Source organism: Vipera ursinii, assembly GCF_947247035.1.
Source record: "Vipera ursinii genome assembly, chromosome: 1".
Classification (NCBI taxonomy): domain Eukaryota; kingdom Metazoa; phylum Chordata; class Lepidosauria; order Squamata; family Viperidae; genus Vipera; species Vipera ursinii.
In genome coordinates, this window is record NC_139512.1 from 332505906 (window position 1) to 332527910 (window position 22005).

General features: G+C 39.8%; 1 protein-coding gene across 6 annotated transcripts in view; it reads left to right on the forward strand.

Moving 5' to 3' along the window:
* Window positions 1-21035, forward strand: part of ZNF395 (zinc finger protein 395) — a 46286-nt gene extending 25251 nt beyond the window's left edge. For all 6 annotated transcript variants that reach the window (XM_083348441.1, XM_083348439.1, XM_083348443.1 and 3 more), the window contains 7 exons: window positions 1015-1127; window positions 5968-6194; window positions 6875-6975; window positions 8961-9231; window positions 10304-10396; window positions 12103-12206; window positions 13364-21035. In XM_083348441.1, coding sequence (XP_083204567.1) covers window positions 1015-1127; window positions 5968-6194; window positions 6875-6975; window positions 8961-9231; window positions 10304-10396; window positions 12103-12206; window positions 13364-13475 — 1021 coding nt within the window. In that variant the 3' untranslated portion in view covers window positions 13476-21035. The remainder of the gene's footprint in view (window positions 1-1014; window positions 1128-5967; window positions 6195-6874; window positions 6976-8960; window positions 9232-10303; window positions 10397-12102; window positions 12207-13363) is intronic.
* The last annotated feature ends 970 nt before the right edge of the window (window positions 21036-22005 follow it).

A 22005-nucleotide genomic window follows, 5' to 3' on the forward strand; every position in this document is an offset into this window, starting at 1 on the left:
TAGAGAACTTCATTCCATTTTGCTTTATAGAAGCAAGTTTTAAGTTGTATTATGTTTTGTACAGGGCTTTTGGCTCTTAGTTATGTTTGAGCATCCATTATAAGTGGTATCGTTGTTATTATGGTTTGGTTTTAATGATTCTATTTGAGAACTTCATTTGCTTCCTAGCATCTGTAGAGACTGAGGCAGCCAATAAAAACTGTAATAAAGTAAACGAATAAATCCCAAATCCTTCAAAATGAACTAAGAAAAAGAATGAGACAATAATGCCAATAGAATTGATCTAAAAGCTTAGCCTGCTACTGTCCAATTGAAACAATCATATTACATTTAGTTGTTAAGAGACAAGAAAATGTTACTTCCCTAATAGTTGCTGCCCATTAACGTATCTAGTACTAAAATTGAAAAGTTGCTTCTATATGTTTTGCCTTTCCAGCGTTGTAGGCGACTACTGCAGTTCATTTTTCACCCCAGTGGGTAGAGTTAGATCTCTTCTGCCTGCATAACTACATTGAGGCCCCACCCTCCAAAATTATAGCAGGTTCCTTATAAATAAGAAATCCCAAATACTTTTCTGGTCTGCTTGTTTTTAAAATTAACAGTGGAAGCTTTTCCTACTGACATCAAGAGATATGCATTTATGACTAGCAGGGAAGGGGTGGGGTTGTTCACGTTAAAAACTCTTCTTTAGAAAATTTTTCATTCTGGAGACAGGAGCGCTTTCCTGAGTCCAAATCTTGTACAGATCTAGAAGAAAAGACCTGGATTCACTTTAATTTGTGGCTGTGAATGGCTTGTTAAAAGTTGAGACTTTGATCATAATGCTTTACTGTTTGCATTTTAACAATTAACTTGGGCCCCGAGGAAGAAAGTGTTGCAAGAAAACAAATGCAAGAGGCATGAGGCACTTGAGATGGAATTGTCTGGTGAGCAATGCCTTTGCTAGTGTAGTTGGTATGTTGATTATTTTTGGGAGGAATCATCTTATCCTTCCCCCTCCTTCTCTCATTGCAGGAAACCAGATGCTGCAGTGGAGATGGATGAGATGATGGCGGCAATGGTTTTAACCAGCTTATCCTGTAGCCCTGTGGTGCAGAGTCCTCCTAATAATGAAGCCAGCAACTCAAGTAAGTTTGACAGCAAAAGGCCTCTGATGGCCATTTGGCATTCTGTGCCCCCCCAAAAAAAGCTGTTGTGATGCATAGCACTGGAGCCACAGTGGCTTAGCTGCATCACCCCAAATGGATGTTCTCCTGTTGTTGGAATGCAAGTTCCAGGATTCTGCCATGCTGGCTGGTGATTCTGGATATGACAGTCCCAACACATTTGGAGAATGCCAAGCTGGTAATGATTATTTGGAACACCGGCATTTCAGTATCTGCTTTTTCCTGAATATACATACATGAGAATTTAGGCTATCCACAAAAGTATGCTGTTCTTTTTTTTTTTTTGAGGCAACAATGTGCATAGGGCAGTTTTCAGCTTATATCAGAAAACTTTCTGATTAAAAAATAATGCAAATGAGTCTGATTAAGAACATTTCCATTAATTGTAGATTTGGGATTTCCACACTGTAACAATGATTGCAGAGGAAAACTCTGCCTGTGGGTAACATTGATGTTATGGAATAGAGTCCCTTTCGTTTTTGTAAGAAATCTTTTGAATTTCAGTCGGAAATATTTTAATTCTGAAGTTTCTGTTGAGACCCTTTGGGGGGGCACTTTTTCTTTTTTGGAGAGCCTTTTATTGATACTCGGCCACTTTTAATGGTTTGGCCACTTTGCAACTCAATTTTGGAAGTTGTATAAAAAGAGAAAATGGCATAAATAAAGGTAATAGAATAGCATGAAGTGCCTTGGCCAACACACAGACTTGTCAGTTCAGCTTTCAGGGAGATCCAACTTTTCTGCTCTACTTCTTTGGTCTTCTGGGCTTCTTGGCTACCTGCCTCAAATCTGTGTTTCTAAAGCATTCATTTACTTCTGACTTACTTCCTGTTAAATGGCTCATGTATCTCTTATGTCCTTAACAAGTTTTTCTCAAAAGTAGGCTGTACCCAGTTAGAGATCCAGAATTTTATTCCAGCTGTGAAGTTTAGGAATAAAGTGTCCATCATAGTAAACCAAGCCCCCTTCTGGCTTCTAGATTTTCCTTCCTGGCTCTTTTCTCTTTACCATGGTTTTGCTAAACGCTTTTTGCCTGGCATTCTGGCTCTCTTAGGTACATAGCATTCCAGATGTTTCCGAACCCTTGAAAATCTGCCCCAACATATCCTGACATAAAGTGTTATTATTGTCTGATGAACTGTTTAAGAGTTGCAGAATAGGGATAAGGAAAGATGGTCTGCAGGGCACTTTTGCAGTTATTGTTCCTTTTGATGACGTATGCATGAGCAAGTTTCCCCAGAGATTGTCCCATGTTTTTGACACCTCCTTAATATTCACCAGCCTCTGTTGCAAAAACATGTTGAAATGTTCTTCTTCCTTGTCTCCTAAGAAAATGAGAGAGGGATTATTATTATTATTTTTATTATCTTTCTCTTGCTTCCAGTACAGGAAAATGGTGACTTGAGGACATTTTCTGTGAGAACAGACTGAACAAACCTGGGATGCTCACTCTAAAGAATAGAAGACTTAGTGGAGGCATAATAATCAAGTTCAGATACATAAAAGGAAAATGGTCATGAATGCTTCTCCATGGCTGCAGAAACCTGGGCCACGACTAAACTATATTAGTTGTAGCTAGAGTGAGCGCCTGTTACTCGTCCCAGCTTCTGCCAACCTAGCAATTTGAAAGCACGTAAAAATGCAAGTAGAAAAATAGGGACCACTACGGTGGGAAGGTAACAGTGTTCCATGCACCTTTGGCGTCTAGTCATGCCGGCCACATGACCACGGAGACGTCCTCGGAGAAGCGCTGGCTCTTCGGCTTTGAAACGGAAATGAGCACCGGCCCCTAGAGTTGGAAATGACTAGCACACATGTGCAGGGGAACCTTTGCCTTTACCTTTTATCTAGATTTCAGTTAAATATAAGGAAACATTTGATAGTAAAATCTATACAACAGGAAAATAGCCCAAAGGTGGAATTGGTCATTTCTTCACCTCTGGAGAATTTTAAGATGTTGGATAGCTGCCTCCCAGTTTAATTGATTTTTGTGCACATTGAGGAAGGTCCTTCAGACCTCCTGTCTGGGAAATTCTGGGCATTGAAGCTCACCCGCATATTTTAAAGTTGCTCAGTTTGAGAAACAGTGTACTAGATAACCCTTGTGGTCTTGTCAGTTCTACGATTCTTCTCTTGAGTGGCTGTTTCCATTTGCCATATCCCTTACCTCTCGGCTCATATTTCTCCTAGCAAAGCCTGAAAATAAGGATTTGATAGTGCTGTGATGTGTGAAAACCAACAGAATACTTGCGGGCTATGTAGAGAAAATATACCAGAATATTGATATGTCACTATGAAAGGAGGAAGCTGTAATTCCCATAGGTAGGCTGCTGTTTGCACCTAGTTGTGTAGCTTCACAAATTACCAGAAGAACGCACACAGATGGAGGCCAATTCACAGTCTCTGTTGTGTGTGTATATACGTGCTTGAATCTTTCCCCCCCATTCTTTAAACTTTTGTCCCTCTTTCTCTCTCTCTTTTTGAAATGAATTTCTGAATTCCCAGCTAGAATCCAGAAGTGGAAGCTGTAAACTCAGCATGTTACATGTCAGAGGGAGGAATTCAATTGGTTGATATTCTCAGATTGATTGTGGTGGTATTCAGTGAGCTCAGCTTCTCTGGCTGGTCTGAATTGTGAGTTGCTGAAGATGTCCTCTTCTAGTTTGATTTGTTTGAATTCTCAGCCTAGCCTAATAAGATTAAATACTTGGCTTTTTGAATGCTACCACCTATCTTGGCAGGGTCCTCAAATGTAGGAATGGGATTGTGAGGATAGACCGATAGGTGGGAAAAGGGTACTGCCCCACCCCTCTTTCAGATCACCAATTCTCTTTAAATAGCCTTTTGCCTACTAAATTTGATCCAAATTCAGTGTTTCTACCATCACATATTTACTCAAGCTATAATTACAAACTAGAAAGAAGATCATGGTGAACTTTTCTTGCAAATTTATGTATGAGAAGCCTGTATGTGGAATCCCTTGAGACTGGCTGTTTGTGGCAAGCAGTAAAACCTTACCTATAATCCCTCCAGCAGACCCAGCCATTGGAGAACTGCTAAAAAAACATTAGGAATGGTGTCTGCCATCCCCAGTGGAGGGAGGGGTTGTGTAATCCAACCCCTGGCTGCCGTTTCCAGTTGGATGATCAGACCTATTACGGGAGTAATAGACACCAAGAAGAGCCGGTGTCTTTATATGGAGCCACTTCCCATAAGCCTCTTTGGACCTTCTGTGTGTCTGTTTAAAAATAGGAGCCTTCCAGCGTGGGAAATGCAGGTGCTTCGCAGTCAATTAGGCCTGTTGTATGTCTGCATGCTGGAATGACAGTGAAGGTGTGAAAAAGGCTTCTGAACTTGAGAAGGGAGGGGGGGAGATATCCTGTGGCTTTTCCTGTCATTCACTTCCCGATTCCAACTTTACAGAGGAATTTTATATATGAAAATATGTTTATCCTTATTGAATTCAGTCGGGCTTTATCTCAGAAAATGTTTATAGGTGGCAGAATTTTGTAAACTTGTTCTGACTTGGAAGCTAAGCAGGATTGGACCTGGTTAGTTCTTTAAAGGGAGGCTGCCAGGGAACACCAGGGATGTAGGCTAGACTGGAAAATCCACACAACAATCTGGAATAGCAGTAGCTATTCTGCTTCACAGTGCTTTACAGCCTTCTAAACGGGTTACAGAGTCAGCATATCCCAACGATCCCGGATCTCATTTTAACGACTTTGAAGGATGGAAGGCTGAGTCAACCTTGAACAGATCAGGATTGAGAGAATCGAACTGGCAATGTGAGCAGAGTTATATAGTCATAGAATCTAAGGTTCATATTATGGGTCACACCCAAACAAATAAACAGTATTGTGGCAAAATGCGATGTTCCAGTTTCACATAACATTTAAATTAATGGCTAGGTTTTAACACTTTGAACAACAAACTAAGCAGCCCTGTTTTAGCCCAATCTAGCAAGTTTTTTAAACCCATCTGGAATGGCCATTTCAGTAACTAAGTCCATCCTTCTGCTCAGTGCAAAAATCTAATTTAAAGCATCCTTAGTAGGCATTTGTCCAGTTTCTGGATGATTACCTTTAAAGAAGAGGAGATTATCACCTCCCTTGGTAATCAGTTTCACTGTCAAAGTGCTTTTTAGGAAGTTTTTCCTAATATTCAAAAAAAGGTAGATTATTTAGGAATATATATCTTTTGTACAAAATCCCATTCACATTCTATACTATAGAATAAGGCCACTATAAATGAAATACTAAGACAAAGCTATTAATAATCTGTTAGGTTCTTTCGGCTCCCCTGTTCCCAGTTAATAAATTACAGAAAAGCAAATTTAGGTGATATTTTTTCAGTTTCTCACATTCCCTGTTCTTAGTAGCAAAATTTACAATATGAATATTTTTGTGTTTGTTTTAAAACCTCAAATATTAATAGTAAAAATTATACCCTATAAACCGCCCTGAGTCCTTCGGGAAAGGGCGGTATATAAATTCAATAAATTAAATTAATTAAATAGCAGACTACTGAATGAAAACATAGACTGTCCCATTTCTTCTATTCAGTACCACCTTCCTCCAGCTGTGCCTCCCTGTCAGGGGTGAGGAACCATGGCCCTTTTATGACTTGTGGACTTCAACTCCCAGAATTCCTGAGCCAGCATTCAACTCTTATGAATTCTGGGAGTTGAAGTCCACAAGTCATAAAAGGCTATGGTTCCCCACCCATGCTCTATGTAAAAATGATGAAAGAGCTCAATAAATCAGTGATGCACCTGTTTATCTTCATATCTTGTCTTCAGCATCCCAAGCAATCTGTGATACCTGGAAAGAGAGCGGTGACATGTCGGATGGTGGGAGCAGTACTACAAGCGGGCACTGGAGTGGCATTTCCACCCCTTCTCCCCCACACTCAGAGGCCAGCCCCAAGTACTCAAACGAGGCCTTCAGTTCTCCTCGGGCTGATGATGGCTTTGAAACGGACTCGGATCCCTTTCTCTTTGAAGAGCCTGCTCCAAGGAAAAGGAAGGTACATAATGTGACCATAAGATGGGGAAGGAATTTTTCCTTAGAAGCTGTGGGTCTAAATATAGATTTCTTCCTATCATATCAAGAAAGAAAACTATCTATACAAGCCTGCTGTTCCAGTTTTTTACTATCAGAGCTCCATCATTACTGTTCCTATCTGCTCCATAAATTCATGTTTAATTATTTGTTAGGGTTTTTTGTATGCTAGCTTTCCTTTAGGATCTTATAATGTGTATGGCCCTCTCCCTTTCAGTTTTTCACCTCGATAACAGTCCTGTGGGTAGGTGGAGCTCAGAGACAAGTAACTTCCATGACTGAGGTGGACCTGAATATGGGACTTCTCAAGTCCTAGATTTAACACCTTAACCATGATACCATCCTAATTCTCATTTTTATTGGCAACTGTTTTAACTCTGGCTAACAGTGGAAATGTATTAATTTTGATGTGAATAGGCTCTGGTGACTTCTTTTGCATGTCACTTTGATTTGTTTTTTAGAAAGTTGATATAAAACTGAGCCCTCTTTTAGATTTTCTGCGAATTGTTAACTTCAACCAAAGGGATGTGAGTGAAGGGGAGGAATAAAGTGGTGCTGTCCCCAGTAGTTAAGAATCCTGAGAAGTTACGTTTTTCACAACTTATATATGAGCATGGCTTGACTTAAGAGTTGTTTTTCTTCTAGAACTCAGTGAAAGTGATGTACAAATGCTTGTGGCCCAGCTGTGGCAAAGTCCTTCGCTCCATTGTTGGGATTAAGAGGCACGTGAAGACCCAGCATCTGGGGTAAGGCCTTAAATTGCAGTTTAAGTCCCACTTGCACAGTTATATTGGAAAGGATCACCAGTAGACATAATTATATTTCAAAACAGTAACTGGAGTGGGGAAAGTTTGATGCCAAATCTGGACTTTTGGTGGGCTCTTTCGATGATGATCCTCATGAACTGGAGGGTAAAATCAAAGCCTAAGGGGAACTTAAGGTGAATTTTGGTGTGCTGCAGAGAATGGTCCCTGTCCCTGCTGACCATGTAAAAGGAGGTGGCTGGGGGTCCCCATTTTTTCCTCAGTTGAGGTCATTCCATGAGTTTATTGGTGTTTGCCAATCACCCCATTATACTGCCCCTTTCCTTTATGAGGCTGCAAAGATGATATGAGTAAATTACTGAGTCAAGTTCAGGCTCTGGATATAAAGTTCACTCTATTTGGAAAGGCCCAGATCAGGGATAGTTACTGATTTGTTGTTGGGCACATTTTTAATGTTGAAAGGAGGTAGCGATTCTTACAAAACGTTTGCTGTGCACAGCTAGTCACAAAGCACTCATTTACCACAGGTCTGATGGTTGCAGGAGTTCCATGGTATCTCCTGTAGTTCCCCAGAAGGTGTGCTAGACTGCTTAGTTCTTTCTTTTTATGTGGGGTGTTAGATGCAATTCTAAACAAAATATGATGTATTCATTCAGTCCTCATGATAGTCTGTGGGATTTTAAAATACCAACTTATCAGTTGAGTTAAAACTGAAGCGAAAAAAGCGAATTAAATCTAAAATGAAGTTAACACTCAACTCAGTTGAGTTAAAACTGAAAATTTTAAGAAAGAAAAGGGGTAGGTGGATTGGATGTAGGGAGATGCCACGTGAATTGTTTGCAAGCATATCTCCTGCCCTTGAGTTACTTGATTGTGTTCATCAGTCTCTGAACCATCTTATCTGATGTGATGGGGTTATTGGGAACCCCTGGAAGAGAGCTCTTGTCCTGGTAGGCCAGGTGTCTTCAAACCTGGACCTTTTATGACTTCTGGACTTCAACTCCCAGAATTCCTCAGCCTGCCCTGGCTGGCTGAGGAATTCTGGGAGTTGAGGTCCACAAGTCATAAAAGGGCCAAGTTTGAAGACACCTGTGGTAGACAGTCATTTATTTCAAGCTGGCCTCTCTTTTTTTGTGAGTTGGAGAATATGATTGAGTCTGGATTTGAGCATTGCCAACTATTTCTCTGGCTTGAATACAGTCCTGGCTAGGAATGACTGAACCATGTTTGATATTTGCTATGTGGTTGTGAGGCCCTCTAGTGGGGAGAATTGGTTATATCTTTTCCATCTTTTTAAATATCTTCCTTTGCTTTCAATGATCTTTAGTTCTGTTGAGTTTTGCTTCTTCAATTCACTTTTCCCTCTTTGACTTGTTCTTTTAACAGCTGAATTATTTTAATACTGCATAATACCAGAGCAGCTCAAATGTTAACTTCTTAATGGAGATAGATGAGAGTTTTGCAGTCCAAAGAAAAGGTCAGCATTCACCAGATAACTCTGCTGCTCCAAAAGTCTTTGCACCAAAAAGGGATCAAGTATACCTGAAAAATTGCTCCATTTTGTGTCTGTAGCAGCAGATAGATTTAGTTCTGTATTCTTCCATTTGCTAGTCTATGAACAGAATGTTATCCTGAAAGAAAGGATTTACTGGGATTCCATAAAATAGTGCTTGGTTCTTCTGAGAAATGCAGAAGAATTTCAGAATTTGCCAGAAAATGTGTCTCCATCTCATAGGACAGAGGAGAATTGGCAGAGCTGATGAGAGATATTAGAGTTGGTATTAACTTGTCCACTTTGAGGTTGTAGATGTGAAAGTTCCCCAGATAAGATGTTCCTCTACTTTCACATTCTGGGACAAAAGCCCCAGATTGTTAAAGCTTTGATAACAAAACGGTGGAAAACGTTACTTGGGAGTTACCTTATTTATTCCACATCTCCTTCTTTCATCCTTTATCAATACCTGCAGAGATGGTGCCAACTCTGACCAGAGAAAACGGGAAGAGGATTTCTATTACACTGAGATGCAAGTGAAGGAGGAGGCACTTCCGGAACCTTCAGTAGTTGCTCCCAATCCCACTGCAGGCTCCTCTCCTATTGTCATCCAACAGGCTGCCTCCCAACCAGGGGCTCTCATTCTGGATCAAGCAACCCCTCTGGAACCTCATCTGCCCAGCAGTGCCCTCAGCCAGTCGGCCCCCAGTTCTTTCTGGCACATCCAGGCTGACCATGCATACCAGGTAAGTTAGTGTCCACCTGCGTCCCAATGTTAGGAATCTGTATTCCTCCCGAAGGTGTTTGGAATTCTTCTGTGGGTTTGTTCACCCTAATAAATAAAACAGCCCCTCAGTTATGATTAGTAGTTAAGTGGCAGGATTGCATTTCTGAGAGTAGTGATAGCAAGATGGATGATTCGAATTTCAAATGAAGAATACGGTAAATACCTTTCTAAGTATTCGTATTCTTTCTCTGTTTGCTTATACTTCTGGGCAAAGTGTTAAGAGAGCGAAAGAATAATGCACAGTTAATGTGTTCATCCTATAGAGAACAGTAAAGGGATTAGGGATGGTTAGCCTAAAGAAAAAGGGGCTAGGGGGAGACACGATAGCAGTTTTTTCATACTTGAAGGCCTGTCATGGGGAAGAGGGTATGGACATATTTTCCAAAGTGCCTGAGGGCAGGGCAAGAACCAATGGAAGCCCTACACAGAGAGATTCAACTTTGAAATAAGGAATACTTTCCTGTCCATGAGACCTATTAAGCAGTGGAATAGCATGGATTCTGGGGTCATGATTGCATCATCTTTGAAGGTTTTTAAATAAATCCAAAAATAAAGAATTTATTTTTAAATAAATAAAAATAAACCCAAAGCACCTGAAGGTAGGACAAGAAGCAGTGGGTGGAAACTAATCAAGGAGAGAAGCAACTTAGAACAAAGGAGAAATTTCCTGACCATTAGAACAAATTAATCAGTGTAACAACTTGCCTCCAGAAATTGTAGGAGCTCCAACACTGGATGTTTTAGAGATTGGATGACTATTTTTATGAAATAGTATAGGGTTCCTGCCTGAGCAGGGGATTGGACTAGAAAACCTCCAAAATCCTTTCTAACTCTTTTATTCTGTTAAATATTGGACAGCTTTTTGTTGAGATGGTTGAGGATTCCTGCACTGAGGAGGAGGTTTTCTAAAAGACTTCCAGTGTCCTTTTTACAACATTATGTTTCCATAGTGAGAAAATTCTTGATGGAACACAGAAAGTGGACATGAAAATGCTCTTCATTTCTTAAGACAGACATTTTTCTCTACTTAGGCTCTGCCATCTATTCAGATTCCTGTATCCCCGCACATATTCACCAGCATTAGCTGGGCTGCTGCAACCTCAACCATCCCCACCCTCTCACCGGTGAGTCTGACATCCTTATACTACTAAAACTCTTGTCATGACCTTTAACTCGGCAAAGTGGTACATCACAGGGCAATAATTTTTGAACCAATGGACTAACTTAGAGTATGCATTCGAAATTTGGTACCCATAACTCCCGATGGAGTGAAATTTGAGAAAGTTATGGCTGTGTCAGTGGTGCTGGCTGCTGCTGCTGGGCTACTGCAGTCACATGATCTTCATCAATTTTCAACATTCTGTAACAGTTTCTCAGCCAGTCTTGCAATCCCTTGCTCCCCCCCCCCCCACCAGTAGCAGCCACAAACCTACCTGCTGGAAAAGGAGAGCTGGGGAGGGCAAGGAAAGAAGGAAGATTTCCAATTCTCCCTGAATTTCCCACGAGGAAATTCAGTGGGGAATTCCATAGGAAGTCAGGTGACACTACTGCTCCCATTGCTTTTTTGACTGCTCTTCATCATGTTTCAGTAAGGAAATATGTTTGAAATGACAACTTTTAGTAACTTACCTACTTTTTTATTACTAAATTTATTTGCTGCCCATCTTGTGTCAAATGACTCAAGAATCTAGAAAGTTGTCCAGTTATACCTGGATTGGTTCAGAAGAATATATTACATATACTTGGTGGGTGGCATGTTCTAAGAAAGCTGTGGTTTTTAAAGATCCCTTTGTGCATGATTATCTTATGAAATTTGCTACCACAAATTAAAATTAGATTTAATTTTTTCTGTATGAGCAAATTGAAAAGTTCAACTGCATGTCAGCCTGAAAAAAAAATCCCCTCTCTCCTAAAATAAGGCATTTGTAAGCAAAATGTTTCCAGAACATCCAATCCAAGTTGCTAGACAGGGTTTTTAGTTTCCAAAACTTAGAACTTTGGTTTGAGTTGAACTGAGAGAGAAACAAAGAAGTCAGCTAGACAGTGAGAATCTATCAGTTAAAAGTATGATGCAGCATTTGTGAAACAGTGTGATTTGGGGTGGGGGATCAGTTGTCAGTTGCAAATGTTCAAAAGGTGAAAAAGGAGATGTAATCAAATTGTTGTCAAGTTACAGCAGTGTCATTCTATTTGGAAAGGGTTGCCCAGAACTTCAGTTTTCAAATTCTCTGAATCCTACAATTCTAAATGGTGCTGAATTGAGAAAGGCAAAATGAGAAAAGGGATCCTTCCAATAAAATACTACTTTTTTCTTCTCTACACATCTACCCCACTCCGAGCCTCTGCATGGTAAAGACACATTTCAAAATGAAAATAAATGTAAAAGGAAATTTCCTTTTTTCACTCTCCAAACTGGTTACTTCCTTCTTATATAGCTGTGAAAAACTTATATTTGTGGTTGGCTTTATTAGAGAAGGCCTTTTAGGGGGATTGTGGCCAGTAGAAGAGAGTTAAAGGGAATATCTGCATTAAGAAGCAGCGTATCTCAAAAATAATAACAGCAGGTATACTTTCCCAGAAGTATCACCTTGAAAAAAGGAACGTTGAACTTGAGGTTCTGAAATACAGCAGGGCACCAGTTTTCTGTAAGTTTGATATTTTTATTTTGATATTTTTAAAGGAGAAAATGCCTTTGAAGTATCTAAATAAGACATACTTTTAGAAAGTTTACAGTTGTCATCTGAGTAGAAAAACCTTTAAAGACACCCATCCATTATTGTGTTATGCAGAACAATAAAATCCAAATAAATCAAAAAGTTTTTGCTTGCAGGTTCGAAGCCGGTCTTTGAGTTTCAGCGAACAACCACCCCCACCTCCAGTGCTGAAATCCCAGCTGATTGTTGCATCCCCTCCAAGAGCACCCAGTGGCACTCGGTAAGAAGACAGACTGAGCCATTTCAAGCAGGGCTGGGAAATGTCGGATAGACTCAAAAAGAAAAACGTTGGGGGTTGTTATTCTTTAGAATTTTTGAAAATGTGCTGTTGGCTTAGGAAGGGGTCAGAGGAAAGACCATTCTGCTTGAAATTTTGGACATCTACTGCCAGTGGTCTTAGTCAGTGGTCTGACTAAGCATAAGACAGATTGGTATGTTTCGTCATTTTTAGCTGAGGCAAAATGTCTAAATTCATGTATGGCAGTAAACCATAAACAACAATGTAATGGTTAGGTGCCATGTGTTGTATCCAGCACTGTATTTCATCAGCTCCAGCGCACTAGAGACAACCTGCATTTTCTGGTCTTCAAAAAAATCTTTAGATTGTTCTACTGAAATTGATGGCAAATGTGTTTGATTTGTGCAGTACAATCTATTTTTTATTAGTTTTAGGAAGAATTGGAAATGGTGGACAATTTGCTCTTATGGCAATTGTGGTGTCTTTGAACCAGGATTGTGTGAGCCATATCTTAGCATAAGTAGTTTTCACTTACTGACAGTATTTGGGACCAGAACTCTTATCATTAAGCAATTGCAGCTGTAAAATGGGACCAAGGGACTATGCTCACTTAGGATGTTGGTTGCAACTGCGGTTGCGAAGTGAATCACTTGTAATTGTTAAGCGCAACATCAAGTGTATGACTTACAACTTCCTGCCAGCTTTTCCATTGACTTTGTTTGTCGGAAGCTGGCTGTGAAGGTTACAAATAGCAATCTTGGTAACTGTAGGATACTGTGACCATTGGAAATGCTCCCAAATTACGCTCACATGACGGTTGGGACACTGGGATGGTGGCAGCTTTGAAGACTGGTCATAAATCTCCTTTTTCAGCATCATTGTAACTATGAACGGTCACTGAACGATAATTGGTGAGGAAGGACTGCCTGTAGATGAACTTACCATACATGAGAATAGGCTCCATTGCAAGCTCTCGGCTAATTAACAGGAGCCTTTTTGTGGATGGAACAGAACAGTAGCCCTCAAGACTTACAGGTGGAAAGGCCTCTATTAAGCCCCAGGGTTTGTATCAGATGAGAAAGAGTTAATGCTCAGTAGCTATGTATGTTCATTAGTTTTCTGTCTTTTGTTTTCTCTAGGAAAGTCCGTGGTGAAGCCAAGAAGTGCCGCAAAGTTTATGGCATTGAGCACCGAGACCAGTGGTGCACAGCCTGCCGGTGGAAAAAAGCCTGCCAGAGATTTTTGGACTGAGAAGGATGCATCTGTATTCACATCCCTTTCTGATGGGAAGTCTCAAGAGGGCTCTCTCTTGCAGTCACCCAAGAGCAAATTGCCAGATCTCTGTATTTTGGCCACATCCAGGGCCCTGTCATCTTGGAAGCAATTCCTGGTGCTTTGGCAGAAGTCTCGCGAGCCACGTGTTTATCCCAAGCTCTGTATAGTCTACGTCTGCCAGGTTTTCTAACGTTCAGTGTTTTGTGGGAAAGCTTTTTCTACACAATTTTTTCTTTTTTTAAAATGACAAATAATACAGCCTCCCTTTCTATCTGTAAATAAGGAGGACAAAGGAAAAAAAAAGCTGATTGCTTGATCTATCTTACAGACTTGTTTCTAGGTGTGTCCAGGGACCAAAGAACTTTGATCTGTTCCCCAGTATAGGGTGAGATTGGCTGTGTAGTTGGATCAATGACTGCAATATGGAGGAGAGAAGCAACTGTTTCACTTCCCCTGAAGTCACGTAACCATTTAGAGAGTGCAAAAGAGGACAGGAAGGGAACTGCTATTAGCAGACGAGGACAGTTGCTCTACTAATGGACACTGTGTTTCCCTGGTAGTCCTTGGATGCCTGCACAGGAATTAGCCATTTGCATCCTAATGAGCACTGCTTTTTATTTCGTTTTCTTTAGTTGCTGTTGGAAAACAATCATTGCTTTAAATTGTAAGATGATTCCCCCCCCCAAAAAAAATCCAAATAACCCTGAAGTGGAAGGAATATAAAAATAATCTTCTGGATTTTTTTTAGCAGTTGTAAACCTCACAACAAATGCACTCTGCAAGAGTCTTCACTGCACAGAATTACTGACTGAGGTAACTGGTGGTTTAAGATGTATGGTATCTTGAGTATCCACAATGCAACTTTCATTACCTGGATATCATAGGAACATCACAATCTCCCCATTGCCACTCTATATAGTATGTGGCAGTAAATTAAAGTTCTACACATGTATTTTTAAGCAAGAATCTGGGTCAGTCTTGGCTTTCCCAATAGTTGGAATGTTTTCTGGAGCATGAATTTGACTTGTGCATATCACATTTTTAGTGATGCAGCTGGGATTTTTTCCCCTTTACAACTCTGCATTCGTCTGTCTTTATTAATTGGCTCCCCAAATTAGGCCTATCTTCCAGAGAAGAATTAGATGTTTAATTATGAATTAATTAAGTTTCCTATGAATGGTAACGTGGTTGGACAGTTTCATTTCTCTTCTAATTATCATAGGAAGCAACAGGTAATGAGCAAAGTAGCATAGCACATAAAAACCATGATTATGTTCTTCCTTCCTCTTCAGGGTCAGCAGTCTAAACCTTTGAACATCAGTGAAGCAGCATAACAAGATTTGCATATCAGAATCCAGATCTGTTTTGTAGGGCATGCTCATCCATGTTCAGTTTCTTGGAATGTCCATTTATTTTGCCCTGCCGCCCCATTCATTGTTTCCATCCCATCTTTCTGGCCACTGTAGTAATCTTAGATATCTGTAGTCCCAGTCTCTCAGGATATAGTTAGAAGAGAAAGAAAATCTAGGCCTCTTGGAAATTGGGAGGGACACAGAGATATGTTGACAGCTGAGGCCAACACTGTCTTAAAATTGGTTTGGATTTTATGAGCACAATTTTCAAAGATTCTTGAGTCATCTGGGAAAAAATGAATATTTTCCCATTTTGGGGTGTGTTTGTGTTGAAAGAATAACCAATAATTCCATCATTATAAACGTGTATTTTCCTCATGACCCATTGGCCTCAAAAACCTGTAAAATTGTAATAATCTATTCCCCCCACAAGATTTCTGTCTAACTATTCTTGTTATGACTGTGTTTGGGTTAAACTACAATGAGAGACACTGGAATTGGAAATGGTTGCCTGCTCTCTCAACACACTTGGTGTTGGTTGTATCATCTACAGAAGGGACTGTAAATCCAAAGTATGTTAGCCAAGCTGTACAATTATTCCTTTCAGTTTTCTGTGATTAGCATGTATATGTTAGAATTCATATAGACATATTTCCTTGCAAATATTCTCTCTCTCTCTGTCTCTCTCGTTATCTGGTGACATGAAGGTAGGCCAGGTAGGATCTCAGAGGGATGGGGGAATACAGTCCAATAAACCAACTGTTGGATGGATGTTGCAATGGGTGGCAGTTAGCCATATGCCATCGACATAATAGGCAGGGCTGAACTTTTGAGGCAAAGGGTATTTTAAGGATTGTTATGGGTGCCTTGACTTCTGTTGGCCTAAGCCACTCATTTCTCTTCTTAAATTTCCCAAATCAATTAAAATGGATCTATTTTTTTCAGTCCTGCCCACGCAGGAGGGTGGGGGCTCTCAGGGCTCAGATGATGTGTTGGAGGTGTGTGGAAGTTTACATTCAAGGTTGACAAACTCAAAAATGCATGATCATAGGTGGTGCAATGCTGCTTCAGTGGTGAGCCTAATTAAATTTGATGGCTAGCTTCACCACGGAAGTCACTGTCAAGTTATCAAATAAGCCATCAGTTTGGCTGAAGGGGAAATCTGTTCCTCCATTTCGGAAAACCATGTGGCTTGGTTTGTTTTTATTTTGCAGATGTAAAATGGCGACACCAATAGTAATGATAATGGAAATGAAAAATGAGGTATATTGGTAGGTATTTACATTGCTTTGAAGTTGGTTCTCTGCCTTTTTTCTCCCCTTCCCTGAAGCGTTTTGATAATCATGAGCCATAAACTAAAGAGATAAACCTCTCTCTGTAAAATATTAACTGAACTATATGTCCTGGAGAATTATAATTTCTTTATATAAAAATGTGAGCTCTTTTATCTTTCTTTGAGGGTACTTTAAGGGATGGGTGGAAGAGTTTGAAAAGGAATTATGTATATTTTTGGTGCTTGTTGATTGCTTTTTTTTGGTAATCTTGTGCATAATATTCACAGTATGTCAGATTTTATTTTTCTAGCCTGGACATCTGATAGATGCTTAACTGATCTTGTAATTAGTTGCAAATTAATTGTACAAATTACAAATTAATTTTTTGAAAATTAAAATTGAACTCAGATTTATGTAATGGAAATTCTGAATAGGGAATTTGGGAATATTGAAGTTCAGATAAGAGGTATTACAACTGAAGCTTCAGGTTTATAATAAAATGTGGGATTTTTACTTAAATGCATTGCTTGGGTCACAAAGTGAAAACGCTTTGGAACTTAAAAAATGAGGAGCTTGGCTTTGAAAATCATGCTTCATGCCAAAATACTAATGGGAATTTGGTAGGGAAAAGTCCTAGATGAAATATTAGTTTTAGCTTCAGGAGAAACCTCATGTCTTTTCCTCCCCATCTGAGATACATTTCTTTCACTTCTACAGCTTCGGTTCAGTGAGTTCTTGGGAAACATTGAAAGGGGTTGACCTGGACATCCTTCTTTCAATAAAAGCAGGGGTTGCTGAACAGAAATCAATCCTTGGTCCACAGAGACAAACCTGGCCCTTTAAAAAGTACAACTTGATCTCATCAAACACAACCCATTATCAAGATGACTAGTTTACTAGGATTAGTGGCTGTGGCACAAAACCTTAGGCTTCCACCTGTTGCTGAATGCAGGAGGGCCTTGACCTACTAGCCTGTTTCCCATTACATCCAAGTCAACAGAACTTTTGTGGACCGACCATCTTGGTTGGTTTTGTTTGAGTGATGGTTTCTGCCAAGCAAAGCAGCCAGTTATCATTACAATGAGTCATGATTTAGCAAGTGGATCAGACTGACCCATCCAAGAAGATGGATACTTCTTTTTGGAGATCTGTGGCTGATGTTGCTCAAATTAGATTATTTGATGCCTTTGGTTCAGAACTTCTCTGCTCTGACTAATCAGCCAGATATTTTTCTTTTTTTAAGCATCCATTCTTCCTCCTGAGAAACATTTTGCTGCTACTTTCTGTCCCTGAAGCCAGGTAAAGAAGGGAATCTCTGGCTTTCTACAATTGAAGTGCATCATCACGGCTTCCATCTAAAGCCATAAATGTTTGGAGGTTTGGGGCAGTGCAATCGCTTTTTCTTTATGGACCAAACTATAAAGTATAAAACACTTGGGAGGTCTGATGGAGTTGATTTCTATAAGTCCTCTTAATAAAAAGAGAAAATTAATATTAAAAATACATAAATGTACAAGGACTGAAATTTCTTATTTTAATGATAGTACTTCATTGCTCTGATCCTCTATGGTTATCAGAGATTCAAAATAATTTTAAAAAGGGATTTTGACTGCTTTTCTGCAGCTGCCTTCCTTCAAACTAGTCTTAGTAACTCTCCAGGTGGCCTGTGTTATAGACCAAAGTTATAAGATGCAAAGCCAATCTGTTGCAGGTTGATGGTCTCCAAAAAATTCTCAGTGGGAACCTGTGAATTTCAAAGCCATTTCTCCTCAAATTCCAAGACGGGTAAGGCTCCAATTTTGACACTAAAAATTGAGTATTGAGAAATAGCCTTGATTAAAATTCAGTCCCCCCCAAATTAAAATTAATGTTTGAAAATCCCAGCATTTTTAACAGCTCCTTTACTTCAGCCACCCTACTATGGGTGGATCCTTGTATCAGTAAAATAGTTTCTTTTTTGATTTAGGAGAGGTATCTCAATTTCTTATTGAATCAGGAGAGAGTAGTAAATGATTATCTTCAGATTGATATTTAAAGATCAGTTTCTTCAGTGGCAAAAGTCTGAGTCTTATGCTTACAAAAAGCAGGGGTTTTTTTTGCGGGGGGTGGGTGGGTAGCTGTTGTTAGAATATGATTAAAAAGTTGTGGAGAGAAAAGGCCCTATAAAAGAATAAGCAGTGAAACACAGAAGCCTCTGGAATGTTTCTCATCCTTGGCTACTTTTAGATGTGTGAACTTCCAACTCCCAGAATTCCCTGGCCAACATTTGTGGCTAGGGAATTCTGAGAATTGAAATCTTGAAAGTGGTCAAGGTTGAGAAACAGTTCTGCAATATAGGATATCCCTGTTATGCTATGACAGATCTTGGAGTCAAAATGTTACTCCTTTTATTATGGTGTCAAAGGAATATGTGCCATTTACTGCTATTAGGAGCATAATCATCACCAAAGCATGCAGTCAGTGCTGTCCTTTTTTTTGAAAAAACAAAACAAAAACCCAGCCTTTCTCAAATGCCTCATTCCCCCCAAAATTTATAGCACTTAATTTTGGAGCATGAAAAGAAAAGCTAGCTTTCCATGGAAATATATTTGTTACCAATATCTTTTAAATAGGATATGTTTTTCCCCTTCTCTTTTTATTTCATGAGCTATGCGGTACAATTAGGCTGGACAATGTATGTCACTGTTTTTTTCTTCTTCGGTATTTCTGTTTTTTAACCAAGACACTTTGGAATATAATTCTCTTCACTCCTTCACCCCAAATATAGCCTCCCCACAGGAAGGGAAAGTTGGAAGGAAGCAATTTTAGGAAATGCTTCCTAAATACTTGTGTTAAAAATGTTGTATTTGCAGTGGAGACCATCCTGTTTTCTCTTCATAGAATGAAGAGAGCTTGTATTGGTAGTTGAGAGAGGCTTTGAGGAAATAAGGAACAAGATGTGAACAATCTCATTTCTGGGTGGCAGCCATTTTGCAAGGGCGGCCTGTAATATGTCAGTAGTCCACGTTGTGAGTTGCTCTGTCTTAGTTCATTTCTGCCTCTTCTGCTCACAGGATTGTCCTTTTCCCAACCTTTGCTCTTTCTTGCAATAGGCCAAAGAGAGAATGAAAGAGATCCCTATCAGTATCCAAGCCACTACTTTTTCTTTTATGAAAATGTTAAAAAAATGATTACCATTTCACAGATGCAACTGAGGCTTTTCTCCTGGTTTTGAAAATAGCAAAAAAAGGGAAAAAAAGCATTTTCAGATATTTAGGCTGGCTCCTTTTCCCCATTTTTGTCCAGCCCAATCTTTCTAATTACTTGATTTGCATAGCACCTGTGGGTAGTGAGTAGACACACTCCCTGTCCTCCTAGGACAGGGGTAGGCAACCTTGGCTCTTTTATGACTCGTGGACTAATTCCCAGGAATTCTGGGAGTTGAAGTCCACGAGTCATAAAAGAGCCAAGGTTGCCTACCCCCATCCTAGAAGCATAATTCACTGCCGGAGTCAATAGGATGCATCAGGACCCTACTGAGTGCACCTTCCCCAAATGAGGTCATTATGGTTTGTTTTTATTACTGAGTTAAGGACATTGGTGTATTTCTGATGCCAGAGGATTTTAGCTTTAAGACAGTAATCATTCCATGGTCCTCTCATCTGAATTAATGGATAGTACAGTTTTTAATTCTTCCATTTTGATTTTAGTTACTTCGGATTACAGCAGTATTTCTCAACTTCAGCAACTTTAAGCCGTGTGGACTTGAAGCATGATAGGAATTGAAGTCCACACTGCTTAAAGATGCTGAGGTTGAAAAACACTGGATTACAGGATTGAATTCCAAATCTGTATCCATTTTTCAAAAATTAACTCGATCTGAGATCTGCAAATACCACTAACTTTTTTTTTGGAGAGGAAGGGGGAAATTGTGACGTGCACGCATATATAAACCATTTTATTAGCACTAGCTAGGGCCTATTTTCTATTCATGCTATGCACTGTGAACCCTTGATTTTGTTATTTCAAACGAAAGTCACCAATGTTGTGTAGCAAAATTGGCATACTGGAAACATCACCAACCCAGTTTCCATCTGCTGGGTCGGACTCCAGCTCCTATAATTACTAACCAGCATGGAGACTGGGGATGATGGAAACCAAAACACCTCAATGAGGTTTAGATGTAGAACTCCAAAATCCAATTAATTTAATGTGTCTGAATTTTTAAAAAAATGTCTTTGCTTTCAAACAGAAGTGGAATTGATTTCCAAATAAAAGGGCTATATAGTTGCACAGCGGTGTATATATGTGTACTGAGTGCAGATGTGTGTGAGTGCCATGCCTTGTTAGGCATGTAGAGACAGTTTGCCAGCTCATCCTCTGGGATCAACATGCAATTCTAGGCACGGATAGAATTCTCCCCTAAAACTGAGTGTAAACATTAACTCCAGTGCAGGGTAGAGAACAAGGAAATTCCCTTGGTCCTATCACCAACAATTGCTTTTACAGAGAGCAACACAAGGTGAAGAGGAAGCCCCAGAATTAGCCTTCTTAGAAGATCAATAAGCCTGTTAAAACCTCAGTTAATATCACTTAAAGCCAAGTTACTTGGTTGGTTTTCTGAGCTTGAGATTGGTGAGCCTAGGTTTTTGAATTTCTTAAGTATGAGAGATTTTGGGGAAAAAAAGGAATGAAGGTAGGAGTGGCTGGATAGTTCTTGTAATCTGCAAACCCGCTGCTCTTTCAATGGTGATATGCTATCAAGCCTAAAGGGAGGGGGAATCTGTTGTATTGTGAATTGCTATCTAATTGGAGCTTTTCTTTTGATTGTCTTCCAAGTATTATTTTTTATTGTAAACAAAAAATGTGAAATGTAATTTTTACAACAGCAATATGAAATATATTTTATAATAAAAGGATATGGCCTGGTAGATGTCAGTTTCTGTATTTTTGCTCCTTCTCAGGAGGGTGGCTGGGTGATTGGGTAGGTCTACATAAAAGTGATTTCTCCATCTACTTTCCCAGAAGACTATCGACTCATAGTCCCAATTGGTCAGGATGTGTATGGAGACATAGAAAGTTGACTTTTAAATTAAACCAGGCTACTGGTACAACTATTACCCCAATAGTTGAACAGCTTTTCCTGTTAGAAAGTTCTTACTGATATCCAGCCAAATTTGCATCTGTCTTTACACAAAGGGAAAAAACAGTCCAACCTATCAAAAACAGTACCTTAAAAAACAGAATAGAAACGCAAGTTAAGGTAGGCAAGAAAATGGTAAGTGAACACCTGTCCAGCCTAGACGAGTTCAAATCACCAGGACCAGATGGATTACACCCCAAGGTTCTCAAGGAACTGGCAGACGTGATCTCAGAACCACTGCACTATATTTTTCAAAGATCCTGGAGCACTGGGGAACTACCAGAGGACTGGAAGAGAGCTGATGTAGTTCCCATCTTCAAAAAAGGGGAAAAAAACAGATCCAGGAAACTACAGACCTATCAGTCTAACCTCAATACCTGGGAAGATTCTGGAAAAGATAATCAAACAACAAATCAGCGAACACCTTGATGTGAACAAAGTTATCACTAAAAGCCAACATGGGTTTGTCAAAAACAGATCGTGCCAGACAAACCTTATTGCATTCTTTGACCAAGTGACAAAACTAGTGGACCAGAGGAATGCTGTAGATTTAATTTACTTGGATTTCAGTAAGGCATTTGATAAAGTAGATCACAACCTACTACTTGATAAGATAGAAAAATGTGGGTTAGATAGCATCACCACCAGATGGATTTGTAGCTGGCTGACAGGCCGTACTCAGCGTGTGGTCCTCAATGGAACTGCATCTACATGGAAGGAAGTGTGTAGTGGGGTGCCCCAGGGCTCTGTTCTGGGCC